The sequence below is a fragment of the Leptonotus elevatus genome, chromosome 1 (assembly GCF_054856555.1).
Source record: "Leptonotus elevatus isolate MCC_2025b chromosome 1, RoL_Lele_1.0, whole genome shotgun sequence".
NCBI classification, from domain to species: Eukaryota; Metazoa; Chordata; class Actinopteri; order Syngnathiformes; family Syngnathidae; genus Leptonotus; species Leptonotus elevatus.
This window is the reverse complement of record NC_141239.1, coordinates 15,162,281-15,183,024: the sequence shown is the minus strand read 5'-3', so window position 1 is coordinate 15,183,024 and position 20,744 is coordinate 15,162,281. Positions and strand designations below refer to the sequence as shown.

At 37.9% G+C, this 20,744-nt stretch overlaps 1 protein-coding gene across 5 annotated transcripts in view; it reads left to right on the top strand.

Moving 5' to 3' along the window:
- LOC147181013 (rho GTPase-activating protein 12-like) overlaps positions 1-20,037 on the top strand; it is a 35,990-nt gene extending 15,953 nt beyond the window's left edge. Inside the window, exons 3-19 of one of the 5 annotated variants that reach the window (XM_086079030.1) lie at positions 4,174-4,437; positions 5,889-6,095; positions 6,229-6,309; positions 7,665-7,793; positions 7,959-8,021; positions 9,570-9,644; positions 11,278-11,339; positions 11,416-11,497; positions 11,588-11,689; positions 12,397-12,495; positions 13,639-13,735; positions 13,973-14,092; positions 15,783-15,881; positions 15,990-16,067; positions 16,136-16,270; positions 17,753-17,858; positions 18,516-20,037. In XM_086079030.1, coding sequence (XP_085935156.1) covers positions 4,174-4,437; positions 5,889-6,095; positions 6,229-6,309; positions 7,665-7,793; positions 7,959-8,021; positions 9,570-9,644; positions 11,278-11,339; positions 11,416-11,497; positions 11,588-11,689; positions 12,397-12,495; positions 13,639-13,735; positions 13,973-14,092; positions 15,783-15,881; positions 15,990-16,067; positions 16,136-16,270; positions 17,753-17,858; positions 18,516-18,690 — 1,974 coding nt within the window. In that variant the 3' untranslated portion in view covers positions 18,691-20,037. The remainder of the gene's footprint in view (positions 1-4,173; positions 4,438-5,888; positions 6,096-6,228; positions 6,310-7,664; positions 7,794-7,958; positions 8,022-9,569; positions 9,645-11,277; positions 11,340-11,415; positions 11,498-11,587; positions 11,690-12,396; positions 12,496-13,638; positions 13,736-13,972; positions 14,093-15,782; positions 15,882-15,989; positions 16,068-16,135; positions 16,271-17,752; positions 17,859-18,515) is intronic. The other 4 variants (XM_086079064.1, XM_086079039.1, XM_086079045.1 and 1 more) reach the window with 4 other exon arrangements.
- Positions 20,038-20,744: the final 707 nt, after the last annotated feature.

The following is a 20,744-nucleotide window of genomic DNA, read 5'->3' as shown; positions in this document are numbered from 1 at the left end:
TACATCTGTTCTTATTTTGCGAATATTGAGAGGGGACTCCACCGCTGTAGGTGGCGGTATACACCATAGAAATGCGCTCCACCAGTAATTTAAAAGAAGAAGAAGACCAGGAAGCGACTGCGGCGTGCGATGATGTCGTATGAGTTTTATTTTGTAATTCTTGATTAACCGTAGCGTTGTTTATATTTACTCAATTATTTTTTTTAAAGAGACTAAAATAACAGCATAAATAAAGAATTGTATGGGGTACTTACTATGGAAAATGGAGGGATAAAATTGTGAAAAGTGAATTTGCAATAAAGGAACCACAAAGTAGCGAGGGACCACTCTATATATATATTTTAAATCTATCCCCCTTGAATCAATTTCACTTAGCACCATGAAATTTGGTAGGGATGTCTATCATAAGTAGACCAACAAAAATGTCTCAAGAAGCCATGCTGTAAAATGAACAGGATGTACGACATTTTGGTTTAAAAGGGCTCTTTTTTCTTCTTTTTCCTTTTCCAGGTCCTTCAGAAATAAATTTGTACAAGATTATTATTTTATTTTTTAATTAAGTCCCCAAAGCCAAATTCATATTATAGCAAAATGAAATTTGGTCAAATTGTTTATCGTGAGCAAACGCACCAAAAAGTCTCAAGAACAAGTACCTGAAAAGTAGATCTTTACACTATCAAGATTTTTGGGGCTAGTTGCTGATCAGCGAGTTTTAAAAACAACAATAGATGACTTATCCGATAACAAGATGGAGCAATGTGTCTATTTGAATAACTTATTTACTGTATTTTTAATTATAATTAATTATATTTTTTATTTATGTATTTATTTTATTTAAAGGGAAACAGTCAAGTGTATATTAATGAACATTTACATAAATATGCCAGATTACAGCCGTTGGCTAATTTGTATCTGTCGTCCCTAGGCAGGTTGTAACAGTTTAACTTGTGTAGTATACTGTTTACTGAGCATCAAGAGAAGTATTCTCAACCATTTTCCAAATTTTGAGAAATCTTTGCAATGCCCCAATGAAGGAAAGTAGAGAAGAAAAAAAGTGATTTTAATGTAAAACATGTATTTATTAACAAACAAGCAGAACTAAATTTTTTGTTAAAAGAAAAAGCATGCAATCGAAAAAAATTACAACTAAATATTTCAGTTGGAATCTTTTTGAAATTATTTTAATGAAGAACTTGTGGATTTATGACTCGTAATTCCTACGTGGCAGGATGAAATGAAGTGGGACAATGAAATTGAACAGCGGTGTTATACTGTACTGATGGATGTGAGACTTTGGCATATACTTAACTGTATGCCTTTGAAGGCAATGAGAGCGTTGTGAAGGAAGGTTATTAAATGAAGTCACAGTTGCATTATGCATGTCTGTTGTTTCCTAAAAATAATTGAAACAACTTTATAACTGTATAATTGTGAGCAAAGAGAATGAATGAGCAGCCATTTAAGGTTATTCCTTCAAAGACAACTTCACCATGGAGATTTTTGTACAATTGCTTCCAACTTTTAACCTGGTATTCTCGACAGATGGGTAATAAATTGTCCTCCACTGACTTCCCCTTAAAGCGCCACTTTGTCATGGCGAGCGCTGAGGTCAGGTGAACATGTTGAGCATCCCGCCACGCCTCGTCCACACTTACTGACCTCTGTATTGATCAGCTGGTAGCGGCAGATGTCGGCCAGTAGCAGCTGCTGGCTAATGTACAAACGTCATTAGTGCCATCATGGAGGCCGCAGTGTCGCCATACACTTTTAATGAGGCCGTAAATTACATAACACTTTCTCTTTTACCCCTTTCACACTGAATTGGTGGTTGGGAACTTGAGCCAACTTTAGCAGCAGTTCATTGATAAGTAATTATTCACTGCAAAAGCGCACCACCCACTCTATTCTCTGTGAGCTAGAGCCAATATTAGTATTGGTTCGGGGATTTCACAACAAAAATATCCATTTTGGTAACCCCTTTCACTCTGAGATTAAGCCACTGCTCAAAGTTAATACTGCTTACTTGATTTTCCACCACAGAAGCATCCACTTGTACCCCTTTCACACTAAGAGCCAAAATTAGCATCGATTCTTAGATTGTTTTTTTCCCCAATATGGAAGCACCCACCTTGTGCTCCTTATATACCGACACAGAGACAAAATTATCACAGGTTTTTTTATGTTTGACCACAAAAAAAAACCTTTTAAATTAGCGTTGTGCATTCCCCTTTCATGCTGATCTGGTGCCAGCCATGGCTGGTTCAGCGCTAAAGTCCAAATTAGCAACAGTTCTTTGAAAATGGGTGCCATTATGTTATAAAGATCAAAATACTTCAATGGGCTCTGTCACACCAAATCAGCGGGAAAGAGGTATACATGATGTTCAGAAGAATTCAATGGAAACCCTAATGTGTATGCTTTGGGGGAGTTTCCTTGCAACCTCAACAGCAGGATGCGGTCTCGCAGTAGCAGTCGAAATGCGATCCTGTCTTCCCCTGCTGTCTCAACAGTTGATTGACGGTCCAGACTTCCCGTTTGATGCGTGCCCCTGCATTAGTCACGTGCTCGCTTGTCGGGTAGGAGTCAAGTAAGGGAAGATGGCGGTCATACGAATGAGGAGTAGTCGTCGTGCACTCTCCATGCACGAACAGGTAAACGATTTCAAATCATTGCACATTACAAAAAGGCCACGGGCCGCCACCGCTATTGATGACTCTGCGCCCTCGGTCGCGACAGCGTGAAACGATACTGACGAGTCGCCCGCCGACCGTGCTGCGGGTGGGACACATTGACAAGTTGGATGGTTGCTCTCGTGGCTTGTCATGGACTGTTTAAGCCTCAGCAACTTTTTCAAATGGACTTATCATGGTCATAGTGGTAAACAGCTCTGCAACACCACAGAAAATATCGAGACTTGTATGTTTATTTTTCACTTCTGTAAACAGAAAGTTATGCAATTTGATCCGTCTTCTATTCTGATACTTTATAGATTTGGCACTGGTTGACTTCAAGTTGACATTTTTCAACACAAATGTATTTTATTATTATTAATTTTTTTCAAATAGCTTTTTTTTTTAGGAAATACACTTTTTACGTGAAATTTAAAAATATATATATAATTTGAATTTTATTAGAAACATTTAGGGAAATTAGAAACTTTTTATTTGAAACTTTTTTTTTTTTATGTTTTTCAATTGTCTTATCAAAATATTAGCACTCATTGTTTTAAATGAATTTTTAAGAAAATATTTTTTTGTTTTTTTATTGAAAATTGTGAATAAATTAAAAACTTTTTCGATTTATTTTTAACTTAATATTTGTATAATTTTTTTTGTTTCAATTGCTTTTAAATTCAATTTGTAAATTAAAAAATACGTACATATTTTTTTAATTACCTTTTTTTCTCATTTCTCTCAAATTAGTTTTAAATGAAGTTTGAATGAATAAAAAAAGGTATTACTTTTTCATATTTTATTGTGCCCATTTAAAAAAAAAATTTACATGTAAAAATACTTTATAAAATTCCATTTTATGTATATATTTTTTAAATGACTTTTGTCACACACGCAAAAAACGGAATGAAGAAATCTAAATAGTAAATACATTTGTTTTGCGAAAGCAAAATAAAGTGAAACCACTCACCTGTTGAAGATGCTTACGTCAGAATACTGTCACCTAATGGTGATTTTTGTGTAACTCTCAAATGAATCCTTGTGAAATTGAATGAATTGCTGCCTTGTTTGAACTTTTAGTGAGTTGATGCCTCACAAGATTTGCTCAATGTCATGTGACGTTAGGCATGATGATGCATGTTTTGAAAATTGTGCTTGAGGTCCACATTGGACCACTTTGGAGGTTCAGTTGCATGAGAGTACGTTTTCAATTTCTTGGCAGATGTGCATTCCCGCCTCATGATGCAGGCCTTTCTTGCAGTTTCGCTTCCTCATTCTACCTGATGCTGCTTCTTGCTGACTTCCTTCCTCTGTTCTCCTCTTTTCACCTCATGCAACACACTCGCAGTGTGTTGCATGTTCTTATTTTCCTATATTCAAGCGCAATGTTCATGCAGTGTATAGTATTCCAATGTGACATGTTCATCATTTTTTAAGTCGTACATCCATTGTCTTGAATGTGGCTCAAGGAAAATTCAAATATCCTTTCTTGTGATTTCAGAGCGTGTCGTCGTCGGGCCGCGGCCGACCGGACTCGCCCGTGTACAGCAACCTGCAGGAGCTGAAGATCACCCAGTCGGCGGCCCCCCCTCTCCCGGCTGGCGCTCCCCTCCAGGTGCTGGGTGACTGGGAGTCGTACAAGGACCCGCACGGACGCCTTTTCTACTACAACCGCTGCAGCCACGAGAGGACCTGGAAGCCGCCTCGTGCCCGGGACACCAGCGGATCGCGTGGAGAGAACACCAGCACGGGAGAAAGCAACGAGGTAAGGAAAAACACCCGTTTCATGCAGAGATTGACAAAAATGTGGCTTTTATTTGCAATATCTAAAAATGGTAGCAACACAGGGGAAAAAAACATCTCAAATGCATTTATTCTTACAGAGAAAGTGAGTGTCTGATGTTGAACTTTACACCGCTGTCCCTGCGTTTTGGAATACCTTTTACGCACAGGCAGCTTATAGCCTCTCTTACGACTCAGATACTACCTCCAAAGCAGAAGAATTGTCTGTTCCACTTGGTTCCCCATGCCAATTATACAGAACAGTGACTCTCTGTTACAGCCCTCGATCCTTTCCCTAACAACATCTGTGCTGTTTTCACGGAACAGCATCATAGGGATGAATGCTTTTAGGGGTATCGTGAAAGGGGCCAATAGGAGATAGTATGTGGTGTGTTACAACAGTGCCACAGTATTTTTTATAAGAGAAACATTTTAGTGCTGTTAGTGCAAAGCTGGACTGAAAGTGTGAGAGTGATCCTGGTAATAAACAGAAAAGCAGCAGCAGCTTGTAATGTACAAGATTAAATTAAATGAAAAGCACAGCAAATTTTGTTGTCCATTTTGTCCACAAACACAACCTGCAATGACTGTGCCACAGTGCTCCCTGCAGACCAAAACCGGCATTGCAAACAGTTATTTCTTGTCTAAAATGTTGCTTTCTGACTCCGTTTGCTGCACATCTGTTTTTTTTGTTTTGTTTTTGTTGCTGTTGCTGTTGCATTTGTAGGGAGCTCCAGACATGCCATGAAATTTGTGTTGAACCCACAAAATAGCATTTTGTGTGTAGCTAAAACTACTATTTGGCCATAAATTAAGATGCTGTGGCCACAATTTAGTATTTTGTAGCCATGGTCTAGTATTTCGTGGCCACAAATTACTATATTGTTTCCACAGTTTAGTATTTTGTTGCCCCAAAATGTGTACATTATTATTTTCATCTTTAAAAACACATTTTGCCACTTATTGTCAACTGAAAATGACATCACGTGTGCTCAGTAAACAGGTAACAGCCAATCATGGCTCAGTTTGCCAGCGTCAAATTACCAAACCCAGAAAACAGGTGAGCCGTGATTGGTCGTTACCTGTTTCCTGAGCACTTGATGTCATTTTCAGTCGACAGCAAGTGGCAACATGTGTTTTAAAAGTATTAGTCTTACATGTAAAAATAATGAAGTTATCAAATTGATTGTATGCAAAATATTTTACTGCGTGTAAAATGGCTAAGTTAGTCAAGTGTCCCTTTAAAATACAAATCATTTCATGTACACATGTACAAATGTACACATTATCTACTATATCCCCCACCCTCAAATTCCCCTTATGTCATGTTTGTGGCTCTGTACATGTGTTTGCATTTCTGGTGTCTTCCTCCTCTATTGGTGAAAGGTGACTACTCCCCTCCCTCTTTTTTATCTTCTCTTTTTCCACGCTCAGAGCACTCCCCTGTCGCTCTCGCCATCTTTCTTCCCCCTCCTGTCTCTGTCAGTGGGCCGCCTGGGGCCCTTGTGCTCGGAGGACGCGTGCTTCAGCGCCTACTCCAGCTTGTCTGACAGCCAGTACGGCTCGCCGCCTCGCGGGTGGTCGGAAGGGATGGATGAGTACGGCCACACGTTGTATGTCAGCGACTATACTAACGAGAAGGTACCTTGACTCCTTCCACTGTCTTTGGGGCTTGGCTTGGCTCTTGGTGGACATTTGGCGTTCCTGCTGTGACAAACCAAAGCAAATATAATTTTGGTCTCTAATCATCCATTTTCTGTTTGTATACCAACAGTGGTTAAAACATGTGGATGAGCAGGGACGGCCATATTACTACAGCGCAGATGGCTCCAGGTCCGAATGGGAGCTGCCAAAGGTAAAGATTGGCCAGAAAACAACAAACTGCAGGAAGCAAAATTGAACCCCTGAAGCCAGCATCCCTTTAGCAATCTGAATTTGATAGCCGTGTTTTAAACCAAACATGAAATCGCAGCAAGTCATTTTGGCCATTTCGAGGTATCCTTCAAAAGCGAATTCTCCCCAGCGATTTTGTGTGTGAATGCAACATTACGAAATGCCAACCAAAAACATGTGGCAGATGGACAACTGAATTATCAAAAATGTAAATTTTTGTCATTGCCTGTGGGCGAAGCATGGCACCAAAATTTGACAGTCTGCCATAAAACGTGGAACCATAGTAAGAACTCAGCTTCTTTTTCTTTTGCCCAGTTTCTCATGGCATCCTGGAATTTGGTAGGCATATCTACGGAATTATGAAGCAACCCACTATAAAGTCTCAGGTAGTCATGGCATGAAGTGAGCATGAAGTCTGCCACTTCAGTTCGAAGCAGCAATTACAAGGCCATGTTGTCATGTCAAGTGGCTACCAGTAGGCTTTTTTGTTTTTATTCTAAACTAATAATGATTTGACTTTGCAACATAACATTCGGTAAACACATACGAGTCTGCTAATTAAAGAGTCTCAAGAAGCCATGCTGTAAAACAAACGTGAAGTTTGCCATTTTGGTTGGAAGCCACCATGTAGCACCCTACATTGTAATAGTTTCCTGAAAATGTAATAAAATGTTCACTTAACTCGATCAAAAGTTTCACCAATAGTGCAATTTTAAATAACCCTGACTGATATTGTAGTAACATTTTTTACTGAAGTCGTTGAAGCAGAGCAGTGCTAATCGAGTGGGCGGAGCTTTCTATGATTAACTCTCTGGTTTAACACTAAATAAATCAACTCTGTCAAATAACTCTAACCTCCATTTAAATCTGTGGTAAAAATACACTTTCAAACACCAAAATATTAACACTCCATTTTTTGCTGCGATTGTATACAATCTTACATTCTCAACACAAAAATTGTAGAACTTCGGACTACAATGAACAGATACATATATATTAAATTATCTGTTAAGTTTTACATGATCAGAGTTGAAAAAAATAAATGCCCACTTGGAAATTTAATAAATCTTCAATAATGTAATAAGGTAGTATATTATCGATCTTGGTAAAATTGTTACATTATTGGGTTTTATTACATTTTGATAGTTAAGTGCACATTTTATTTCATTTTCGGGAAATTATTACATTATAGGGTGCTGCCCACCAGTTATTCTCATTTTTGGTTAAATCCAGGCTTCTGTCAAACAACGCAAGCTAAAAAACTGCTTTGAGGAAACCTGATCAGTTCGGACAATGACACATGCTCTATCCCTCTAGTACAACCATTCGCCGCCACAGCACCTCACAGATCCCACCAAGACTCGCAGTCTGGACAGGAAACAGGTGGAGCCCATTGTCCTGACCAAGTGGAGACACAGCGCTTATGTCCAAGAACCCAACGAGAAGGTGCGTCATGTAGAAAAAAACGCAAAATGCTTTTCCAATGATCCGTAGATGACTGGCAAGTGAGCAATATGTCCCATTTGTTGCATTCATCGTTGGCTGCACAGCTCCGGCATTTTGCTTTGGGAAATAAATGAAGGATTCAGTTGTAGTTTGGTTGCTTTGCAGCACACACTGAAACTCAGAACATTCCGGACGAGCTCCACCCGCCCGCATCCTTACAAACAGCAAGTCAGTTTGTGTCAGCATGTGCATGGATTAACACAACTGTGCTTCTATTTTTGTCAGTGACCAATCACCTCGCATGATGATGATAATCTTCTTCCTACCTCTGACTTTTTGAAATCATTGCTCCATGAGAATTTTTGCATAAATGCATCATTTGAGGGCATAGAACAGAAAACACATGGAGGCAACCAAATGAAACAAGATGAACAATAAGCTGCTAAATGTTTTATGATTACAGTAATTTCTGGACCATAAGCCGCTACTTTTTTCACTTGCATTCGACCCTGCAGCTAATAAAAGGTGCAGCTTATCCATCAGATCACAATGGGGCGCACTACAAAGGAAGCGCAAGAGCATCAGGCAGAGCAAAACAAACCAAGTGAGCCCAAATACAGTAGGAGAGACAGAACGAGAGAGAGACAATTTGCACCCTCATTATGGAAAAGAAAGTAGCGGGAACCCGGTGCGGTAACATTAACACGCCTGCGGCTTATAGTCGGGTGCGGCTTATATGTGTAACAAACTCGAGTATTCCCCAAATTTAGCTAGCGCGGCTTATAGTCAGGTGTGCCTTATAGGCCAGAAATTACTGTAAGTGGCCTTCTTAAGGCATGAAAAATCTTAAAATGTCTTACAGGGGTCTTAAAAAGTCTCAACAGGTCCTAAAAGGTTTTGAACATCATAATGTCCTGCAAGGTCATAAAAAGTATTTTAAAGGATTTAAATGGTCTTATGATGTGCTACATGATCTTAAGAAGTTATTAAAAGATCACACAAGGGCTTTAAATGGTCTTATAAAGATCTAAAAGGTTTTAAAAAGTCATGAAAGCTACAAGTTCTTAAAATGTCCTATACGGTCTTTAGAAGGTATAAAAGTCTTAAAGTTATTTAAAAGATCTTTAGAAGACCTACAAAGTTTCAAAAAAGTCTTAATAGGTTGTAAAAGGTCTTAAATACATTTACAAAATGTTTTAAGTGAGTCTTAAAAGGTTCTTAAATGTCTCTAAAAGTCTTCAAGCCCTTTAAAGTAACAAAAAGTCTACAAAGATTTTAAAAGGTCTTAAAATGGACGTCTTAAATGAGCTTACGAGCTCTTGAAGTGTTAAAAAGATTCCTAAAGCCTTACTGAGCCATGCAGACTTGTAACTCTCGCTACGTGCACGCACCCTAACGAGCCTGCTCCGCTTAGTGGGATACGGGCTTAAGTCTTTAAATGTCCAACAAGGTCACTAAAAGTCTTAAACGTTGTTGTAGAAGATCCTACAATAACTTGATTTAAAGTATTTTAAGGTCTAAAGATATTTAAAGGTTCTTGTAGTCTTGACGGGTCCTAAAAGAGTCATACAGGGTTTTAAAAAGTTCTTGGGAAAAAATACATATTCCATTTGGCTTCCCTGAACCCTGAAGAGATTGAAACATGTAGAACTTGTATTCATTAAAAACCGGCAACATTACCCACACTAGCCAATTGCATCCTCTATGTCTTGTGATCATCCTGGTTTGATTGGTTGTTTCTTAACCCATGTGACCGCCTTGTCTTCTCCTCACTAGGACACACCTCTGAGTCCCAAGTCCCCCACACCCAACTCTGACTCCAGCCCCTCATCTCCTAAGCGCTCCGCTTCCGTTAGTAAAAGCCCCCCTATATAGCAACCTCTGTGTTGTGCACCTCATGCAAGTTTCCACATTGGTTGGGAAAGTCGTACAATAGAAATTCTTTAGATGGACGAGAACCCTTGTGGAAACCTTGTTAGTAGACTTCTTTGAGTCACTCGAGGAGTATGTTCTTTTTTTTTTGCAACATGGAAGCTTTCATTGACTTGTTTAGTGTTTGTGCTGGGATGTGACAAATTAAAGGAAAAGCAACACGTCGCTGGGCTAAATCGGACCACTGCGAGCTGTTAGATTTTTGTGCTTTGATCAAGCTTTGTTAGAATAGTAGTAACAGATTTGAAGACAATAAAGGAAGTAAAAAGTATCTTTTATAAGTCAAAGTGAAACATATTTTATCCTAATTGAAGTGAATCGTATTGTAACATGTAGGAATTAATCACATTGTATTTGAAAGGAATCTAATGAAATTGAATAGTAACTTCATTTGAGTGAACGTATGTAACATAATTACAGTGAATTGTTTCTGATCATATTTGGAGTGAATCTTGTCAGATTGCTATTGTGAATTGTAATTTGAAAATTTTTTATTGGAATTATAGTGGATCGTTTAATTATACTGTAAATTGAGTGAATCCTATTAATTGTATTGGGTGAATCGTATCAGATTTTTTTAAATATCGTAATCAGAGTGCATTGTAAAATAATTTGAGTGAATTGTATATGCTTATCTTGTAATGTAATCAAAGTGAATCATATTGAGTGTAGCATCATTGGAATTAATCGTATCAGATCGCATTGTAGTGAGTTGGAGTGAATCTTGTCAGATTGTAATTAGTGAAGCCTACTGTCCTAATTGGAGTGAATTGTATTGATTGTGTAATTGGAGTATGTTGTGTAAAATTTTACTAGAGGGAAACTTATTGTATTGAGACTGGAGTGAATCGTAATGTAAATGGAGTGCATCAAAACTTATTTGGAGTGAATCTTAACGTAATTGCAGTCAATCGTATCGTACTTCAAGTGAGCTCGTAATGGGAGTGAATGCAATCTGTATCATCATTTGAGTGAAACAGAATGAGAGTAAATCATATTCAATTATATTATGTTGTAATCGAAGTGAATCCGATCAGCTCATAATAGGAGTGAATAGTATCGGATTCTGTTGGATCCTCGTCGGATTGACTCGTAACAACATTTATGAATCGTATCAGATTGTATCGCGTCATTGGGGCAAATCGTATCAAATCGTATTGTTATGTAATCAGAGTGTACTGTATGGCATCAAGAGTGTTGTTATACTTGATGGCGAATGATCAGTGTGATTGTCAGTGTATCGTGGTTGTTAGGTCTACGTTGCATTTCTTTGATCAAGCGTGCTTGCTTTTCCTTGAATTTTCCCGCTGGTGCGTGTACTGTATGTGTGTCACATCACACGTGTTGTGTTTTAGCTGCTTTCCTGAATGCAGATCAGAGAGCAAAGCGTTTATTTGCAGTGCTTTGTTTGGGTGCTGGTGTTGCTGTCGTCGGTGATGCTTAAATGTAGCCGTCCTGCTGTGATGATCAACGCTTGTTGTCATGACGCATGTCTAAGCTGCTCCCTCGCTGTGTTGTATACTTTTTTTTTGTGGTCTTTTTCTGTGTTCAGCCCTCAGAGAAGTGCGGTGTGCTCAATGTGACAAAGATCACAGAAAACGGCAAGAAAGTTCGGTGAGTACAACTTCTTGTACATTGTTATTTTCTATTGCGCAAATCTGAACAGTGGTTTGTGGACTATTAACCATAGGAAGAATTGGACTTCTTCCTGGACGGTTTTACAAGGCTGCACACTGCTCTTTGCCAAAGGCCAGGGAGGCGGGACCAGCTGGGTGCGTCAATCAAGCCTACAATTAAATTGATGGTTATTATTTTCTGTGTGTGTGTGTGATTATTCGCTATCTTCTTTTACATGTGTGCAGTTTGGCGGTGGTCAGTCCAAACCCGAGTTCACGGTGGACCTGAAGGGTGGCTCGGTGGACTGGGCCTCCAAGGACAAATCTAGCAAGAAACACGTCATAGAGGTGAACTTCATTCTGCCTTAGACTGGACTTGAAGGGGACATCGAAAATTGAATTTTTCATGATTCTATGCAGTTGTGTGAAATTTCAAGGGAACAAAATCATCTGCCTGTATCTAAAAATGTCTCAAAGGGAGCCCTTCAAAAATTTTAACCCTCTGTGATATAACAGTGGAGTTAGTTTACACAATAACCACCGCCCACACCAAGTTTTCTGCCCATGACTTGACAGCTAGAACTAAGAACCCAGTCAAGACTCATGTAAAAAAATAATCAAGAACCAAGTGAAAAAACAGTCAAGAAGTAAGTTAAAAGCACATGAACCAAATCACAAGCCATACTAAAATCCAGTTAAAAAATGAAGAACCAATGAAGGACCAAGTAAAAAAAAAATGGTTAAGAACCAGCTCACGAACAATGTCAAAAACCAAATTAAGCACCAGATCATTAACCAGGTCAAGAACCAAGTTACGAACCAGATCAAGAACCAAGTCATAAACGATGTAAGAACCCAATCAAGAACCAGATCAAATACAAGTTAAAAAAATACATTTAGAACCAGCCAGAAACCAAGTCGAAAACTTCATCAAGAACCATGAGACAGGACTGCCCCTTCAAAACAGGCTAATTCAGCAATACAACAAATTGGATTTAAAGTGTATTCTAATTCTTAATCGTTAAGATATTGCTAATACTTAACCTCATCCGCAGCTGAAGACCCGGCAGGGCACGGAACTCCTGATCCAGTCGGAAAATGACGTCCTTGTCAACGAGTGGTACCGAGCGCTAAGAGACACCGTCAGCAGTCCGGTAAGAACAATGCACCAACTATCCAAGTCCCACATTTACACATTCCTATCTACTCAACTTCAGATGTGCCGGGCATTGTAGGTATTATGCGGGGAGGGCAAAGTACAAATAAAGGAGAACATCAATGGAGCTGTTGTAAACAGGCTGTCAACTCGCAAGCACGCACAATTATTTATGAACTTTTTGTGAGTAAATAATTCAAAACGGGTTAAAATGCCTCAAAACTCACACTGAATGTTAAAAATGGTATAAAAGTACAAATAAAGAAGAAAATTAACAGAGCTCACTCAGGCTGCCGACTCACAAGTATTAGACATTCAACTTAAAATTTTAAAGTAAGGCACAGCCATGTAGCTTCAAAATCGGCAAAAAATATTACAATTTCCACCCAAAAAAATTCTTACTAACATATTACAACAAAAGATAAAATTACAAAATAAGACAAATATTCACGTTCAAATAAATATTTAAAAAAAATTGGCATATATTTGTCGATTTCTCACTCACTTGTTAAGTTAAACAAATACTAAATAATTGTGTTAAGGGGCAAAAAATTATTGTAATCATTAGTACATTTTTTTATTAATCAGTTGAATTAAGCTGTTTTAATTATTTGTCATTTTTATGTTTATTTTTCAATTAATTGATTACCCCTTTAAATATCGGAATCGGCCTTAAAAAAAAATCTGACCCTGTCAGACCCTATTTTAAAGGCAATTTATTTGATTAAATGAAAACACAAAAACACATACAGATTTTAGTAACAATAGAATGCTGTATAACAGTCACAAAAAAGCAACATAATTGTTTAAACATAATCGTTTAAATTGGTCTATTGAGCTCACCAGGATAGAGGAGGAAACAAACTACATTGTTTATGCTGCAGGGGTTAAATCTCGCATAACGTATTTTATGATAATTAACACCTTGCCTTTCCATTCCATTGCCATGGAAGCTTAAGTCCCTAAAAGCAAGTAAAACATTGCATTCAGTGCTTCGTGGAGACTCCTGACTCAGCACGTTTTCTTGCATTAACTTGACTTTGCAGGCCACTGGCTTACAAAGGAAGAAAATTGTGAAAGTCAAGTGATGGATTTCAAGCCACTTAAAAGTGACTAGCCTATTATTTGGTGTGCTTTTCAGGCTTGTGAGTCTGATGAAGCCATAGAAGAAGACATGCCCGAGTCGCCCGGAGCAGAGAAGCAAGACAAGGAGAAAGAACGCAGGGACTCCAAGAAAGGCAGGCGTTTGTCTACTTCAAATTTGAAATTTCATATGGAGGGCCTGAAAAACTGCAACATAAATACGGCATTTGTGTTTGTGTTGCCATTCAGGCAAAATCCAGCTAGAAGAGACAAAGTGTCGCGAAACAAAATGTCTGTTATTGTGTGACAATATATTATCAGCCTTTTTTCCTGTTGCATCGTCATGGCGACGAAGATCTGCTGTCTGATTTTGGTCTCTGCTTCCGGTGCAGCCATGAAGACGTCGAGCAGCGTGGACTGCACCGACGACAAGAAGACCAAACACAAGCTGAAAAAGTTTCTGATGCGACGGCCCACCATGCAGGCAGTCCGAGACAAAGGCTACATCAAAGGTACCGCTGCCATTACTGACCTCCGCCAGGGCCAAATGTGTTTTGTTGGTTCTGGTTTAACAATAACAACTCAGCTCCGTATTTATTTATTTTTATTCAGCCCCTGAAACCAGTTGTGTGTAACATCAAGAAAATGTGTAGCCCCACACACACACAAAACTCATAAATCTTTAAATGACACAGGAAGCCAGCCATTTTGATGGCCTTAAAACACAAAACTCTTAGCAATAGCTCTTGAATTTTTTTTTAGAATATTCAGCCCCTGAAGCTAATTGCACTTAGCATCATGAAATTTGTTACGCACGTCTGTCTTGAGTAGACCCACAAAAAAGGATCACAAAGCCATGCCGTAAATGACACTGCAAGTTTGCCATTTTGGCAGCAAATTGTGATGACTTGCCTTAAAACATGAACCTCATTTCATTTTGGGAAAATGCAGCCTGCAAAGCTAGTTTCACTGAGCAACATGGATTTTGGGAGACATTTATATCACGGGAAGAGTCTCAAGAAGCCATGTCTGAAAATACTTTATTTTGTACTTCGCAGCGACCATTTTAGGGTCATTTTAGCTGTTTCTGAGGTTTCTTAAAGAGGAAGTCAACCCCCCCCCAAAAATATGTTCTATGCAGCGCCACTAGTCTAAATATGGTATTCCGGTTAATATTGCGTTAGTCACCATAAAACACAAAATTATTAACTCATTCACTCCCAGCCATTTTCACTGAAGCAACCACCTTCGCTTCCTGCTGTTTTACTGGATTTTGACTGATTTTGCAAGGCCCACAGAATATTGTGTCCTATTGCTAGAAAAGCATGAAACCTACCAAAAGAAAATTAAATTAGATTACATCTTCTTTCAGGAAAACAAAACAGGAAAAAAAAGTTGATTTTTATGTGTTTGTGCTTTGCAGCAATTAGCATTAGAATATAGCTAAGTTTTATCATTATTTACAAGTCTGTTTAAAACACTGGGAAAAAGAGCTTGTTGCAACAAGGTCCTGGTTGATCTCTCTTGCTCTGCTGCCACCCACCATTTTTGACCATTGCTTCAACCATTCTCTTGAATTTCCACGAGTCTTACTAAATTTGTCATTCGTAATCAATCATTACATTTCTGAAAATGTTGCCCCTTAAGCCAGTTTCATGTAACAGCATGAAATTTGCTCAGCTCGTCGGTCACAAGTTGATGCACGAAAAAGTCCCAAGAAGTCATGTCGTAAAACAAACAGGAAATCAGACACTTTGAATGGAAGTGACTGCTTTAGGCTCACGTTTGCAAATTCCAGGAGTCCTACTAATGTGCTGAGCAATCAGTTTCACTTGGCATCATAAAATTTGGTAGGCGTGTCTATCATGAGTAGACCCATGAAAAAGTCTCAAGAATAAAATGAACATTTTGGTTCAAACTGATGTTTTACGTTCCTTTTTGTGTATTTCCTAGCATCCTTTAAAGATCAACTCCCAGAGATTTTTTTTTACAATTTAATTCACATCAATTAGAAAGACCGACAATGTAAATAAAGTATTTTTGTCTTTGGGTGTGGTCGGCGCATGGTGGCAAAGTTTGATGATTCACCATAAAACAAAAAAGTCTCATAGTCAACTGCACAAGGTGAGAACTTGACCAAACTTGAGTCAAACAAAGACATCTTTCTTTTCTTATGCAGTCTGTGTGTGTTTGTGTGCGCAGATCAGGTGTTTGGAGGCAGCCTGTCTAACCTGTGCCAGAGGGAGAACAGCACGGTGCCCTCCTTTGTCAAAATGTGCATTGAGCACGTGGAGAGCAACGGTGCGTCCCGCAGTGCCACCTGCCTGACGACACACCGTGCAACCCTTTTCATGTGTTTGATTTGCCTTCTTCCTGTCTTTTTTTTTTTGTGTGTTTATTTTTCTGCAGGTCTGCACATCGACGGCCTCTACAGAGTCAGCGGGAACTTGGCCCTCATCCAGAAGCTGCGCTATGCTGTCAATCACGGTGATTTCCCCCGTGTTGTTGTTTGTCCGGCTGTTTGTTTATTTCTGGTTGTTGCCGTGGCGGCGCAGATGAGAAGGTGAACCTGTCCGACGGCAAGTGGGAGGACATCCACGTGACCACCGGAGCCCTGAAGATGTTTTTCAGGGAGCTTCCCGAGCCACTCTTCACCTACACGCTCTTCCAAGACTTTGTCAGCGCCATCAGTGAGTGCTTGCCTCCAAAAATATACCATTCGCATTGGATAGTTTACTTATAAATAATAAAAAAAAATTAATAAAAAATTAATAAAAATATGTTGGATGTGACCCCACTGATTTAAACTCGCTATTCTGATATTGTGTTTGTGGAATATGAGTTAAGTAGAAAAATCCACCCGTTTTTATTCATTTCAGGGCCGACCATTTTGTCACAGTTGCAGTTGCGTCACAGTTGCTCAGGGCTCAGGTAACGACCAATCACAGCACAGCTTCAGAAAAGAGGTGAGCCGTAATTGGTCGTTACCTGAGCCCAAAGCAACTGTGATGTCATTTTCAGTCGACAGCAAGGATTTTGCTGCTTTATTCATATTCCACAAACCCAATATTACGCAGAACAACGTGTTTTAGATGAGTGGGCCTACAGAAAACATATTATTGTCAAGAACATTTCTGGGTTGACTTCCCCTGTAAGTATTCTTTTATTTATCTTTATTTTTCCTGATTTATTTGATTTGATTTTTTTCATTTGTTTAACAATACTTTTTAATTTAATTTAATTAATTTTCTTTTTAGTTTTATGACCAAGCATGTTCTTTGTGTGGCTACTTTTAAAATTGTATTTTGTATTATGTACTGTATTTATTTTTTATTTTTTTCATTTCTGCATCTTTGGCTTTATATATTTGTATTAATTTTATTATATGATATCTAGTGTTGTTTTTATCCTATTTTGCAGGTATGACCCGATTTTTACTTTTTTCCCCCAGTTTACCTTAATTTAAGTGTAGTTTTATTTTTAAAATATTTCATTTTCCCATGTTTTATACATGTCTTGGACTTAAATATTTGTTGTTTATTATATTGTTTTTAATATATTCATATTTATTTATTTATTTTTACACATTTTGCTTATCTTTTTTTTTTTTACCAAATATACATAATTTTGGGGATAGTTTAGTATATTTTGCCCCCTTTTTTCTCTCGTAGTGATAAAATAACTATAATAAATACTGCATCTCTTGAAGTATTCACATGGGTAAATAGGACTTTAAAATCCTCTTTATGTTTTTGTTTTTCATAAATTTTTGGTCTTTTTTTTTTTACATGTGTGGCTCAAAAATGTTTATTGTTTTTTACCGTGCTTTATATATGCATCCATATTCTAATTGTTTTGTATTTATTTATGATCCAATAATTCTTAGACTCTTGCTTTTCGACTTTATTGAGCCATTCGTGTGGCTTAAAAGGAGACTTTTTATTTTATTTATTATAACATACTTAATACTGACTTGAATTTTGTTGCTTTGCATTAAAGTCAAGCCCTTAAGAGCTGCACTGCAATTAAGCATCTCATTTGGAGACCAAAGCGAGTCAACGCAATCATTAGCACATCATTTGCAATCATTACACACGCAGTGCTCTTGTTTTCACCCCATGGGTCAAGTCACTGATCGTGCTTTCATGTTCTTGGGTGGTGGCGGCTTGCAGAGATCCCAGACTATAAGCAGCGGGTCCACGCCATGAAAGAACTTGTCCGACAGCTACCCGAGCCCAACCACGACACCATGCAGGCCCTCTTCAAACACCTCCGCAAGTAAGAAAAAAAAATACAATGTGTTCTTGAACATGGACTTTTACATTTTGTGTTTACTGACATTGCACGCCGTGTGCAATCTGGATCAGATCTTTTGTTCCTTACCGTACATGCACTTACTGAATGTTGAGGAACTCTGATGGCGGCAGATTGGGGAGAACATATTTTTGTGTGGACTGACAACAAAATCACGTAAAAATGGTCATTAGCGGAACCTTTCGATAGATTCTATAAAATAGCCTTTGCAAGAAAAATTATGTTCTCGCTAAATAAAAATGTTCACGTGTTCAAATTTATTGTCGATGTTTTAAAAAATATCTGATTATTTTAACATTTAAATTCTGGATTGCTTTTAAAACTGTTCCTCATGATAAATAATAGAAATATGAAAATCATTATTTTTCTAATTGGCATTAATGTCATGTGAATCAAATTTGTCCCCACCACAAAACCCTTTATCTGCTGTTCAAGCAGCCTTTTTACTGCAAGTTAACCAAATTTAAATATGAAAACATCAAAACAAAAAAAGCCTTGTCTTAAATTTAATGACAAGGATCTTTCTGGTCGTATTTTCCTTACAAACTGGTCCAATTCCAAATTGTATCACAATTATCCATTGACCGAATTGTATAAATAATCCGCGTGTTGCGTGTTCAGGGTGATTGAGCACGGCGAAGAGAACCGCATGACCAACCAGAGCGTGGCCATCGTCTTCGGCCCCACGTTGCTGAGGCCTGAGATGGAGACGTGGAACATAGCGGTCCACATGGTCTACCAGAACCAGATCGTGGAGCTCATCCTGCTGGAGTACGACAACCTATTTGGCCGGTAGAGGACGACGGGGGAGCGTTGCCGATCTGACGAGAAACCACTCACTCTGTGCACTTTGGACTAACTTTGGCGTACTTTTCCCGACACTGGATTCTAACTTAAAGGACAAAAAAAACAAAAACAAAAAAACACATACCTACTGAGACCAAGAGAAATCCTCATTGTGGAGGATTCCAGATGAACTTTTAAAGGAGCAAAATGGAACACGGCTTATTTACTAGAACTCTTCCACCTTTTGGAGTTGCTGACAAATTCTACTCATATTAAGCCAATTAAAGACATAATTAAAATGGGAATTAATTCATTAAAATGTGCAATAATTAATTGATTTCATTGTTAAATGTAAAGTGGACATTTTATGGCATTAGTTCATTTCTTTGCATTTTTAGTTGCTCAATAACATTTGTTACTGACAATACTGAGTACGTCAAAATTGTGCTCGGTGGGATCTGATTGGTTGAACATAAGTACGTAGGCATCGTGAAAATAAAAGGCCACTCAATTATTATCTATTAAGTAATTTAAAATGCTATATGCCGAATACATTTCATTAAGTGGTCATAAAAAAAAAAACACTAGATAATTAAATTGGAAATGTTATAATTAAATTTCAAAAAAGATGCAATGAATTCATGAAAATGTCATACAATAAAAATGGTTAAACCACCGAAAATACCATTCAATTGTTCTCACAAGTTTACATACCAGCACAACTGTAGCCAACACAAAATAGTAATAAAAAAATAAACGTTATATAACGATAAATTCCAGGAGCCAAGTTGAAAAAAAAGGTCATTAAATAAATACTTAAAAAACAAAACAAAAAAGATTTTACAATATTATTAATGGACAACACAATTAATTAGATTTGCAATGAATAAATTCATCATGATGTATTTAATTGGCTTTGTATGTGTCTGATTAAAAACACTCCATCCATCATCTCTTTATTTTATTATTTTTATTCTATTTTCTTTTTTATCTTTTAACAATATTTTTCGATGAATCAATTGTCTTTCACGGGAATTTCTGCCTCACTTGTCCATTTCACCTTCAAAACACTTCCATCAACTTCTCTGAATTCTTTGTACAGTTTTTGGGCGTGTTAGTCTGAAATGTACTGTACAGAAATTTTAAATATAAAAATAATAATAATGCCCAAAGTGTTAAAAAAAAAAGCCAGACCAAGAAAGCAATCATTGTGATCATTGAGCTCGGCTGTCAACGTTTTAGCTGTCGAGTCAACAGATGATTGTGACATCCATAATTGTGACATTATTAAACATGTCATCGCAACAAAGTGCTGCTGGTTCCATTAAATTGCGATAATAAAACACCTCTGATGCCACGTTTGAAAAGGTGATCTGCACTTATGCTTCATTAAGAAAAAAAATAGGGAGAAACGATGCAAATTTTCGAAACAACCCCAAGGGTCATGAAATATGAAAAAACATCGTTCAAAATATGGGCAGATGTTTATTTCTTATTGTTGATTATATACCAAATGCCCCTAATGATTCTTTGACAATTCTGCCACTGAAGCCAGTTTTCTTTAGCTGAAATTTGCTCGACATTTCTATCATGAGTTGACCCACAAAGTCATAAAAATATATGCAGAAAATTACATAAGGACATCTGCCATTTTGGCAGCAAAGTTTGACGATTTGCCATAAAACACGAAACTCTAGTAATAGCTCATGAAATTTTGAGAAATGATGTCCTCAAAGCGCGCAACATGGAATTTGGTAGGCCCCACACAAAAACGCCTCAACAAGTCATTCCTGAAGAGAGACGGAAGATCTGTAATTTGGTTTGAAATTACCATTTTACTTGTTTCCTAAAATAACTTCTAGCATTTTTTTGTCCAAATGCTACCAAACCTGAAGCACATACTACACAGGTGGATAATCCTCAATTACAAACGTTTGGAATTTTCGTGTAATTTGCCATAAAACACCAGTAAAGAAGCTCATTAATTCTTCAAAAATTCCGCCCCGAAGCTAACGTCTCGTAGCAACATGACATTTGGAAGACATCCCCATCATGTTTAGACTA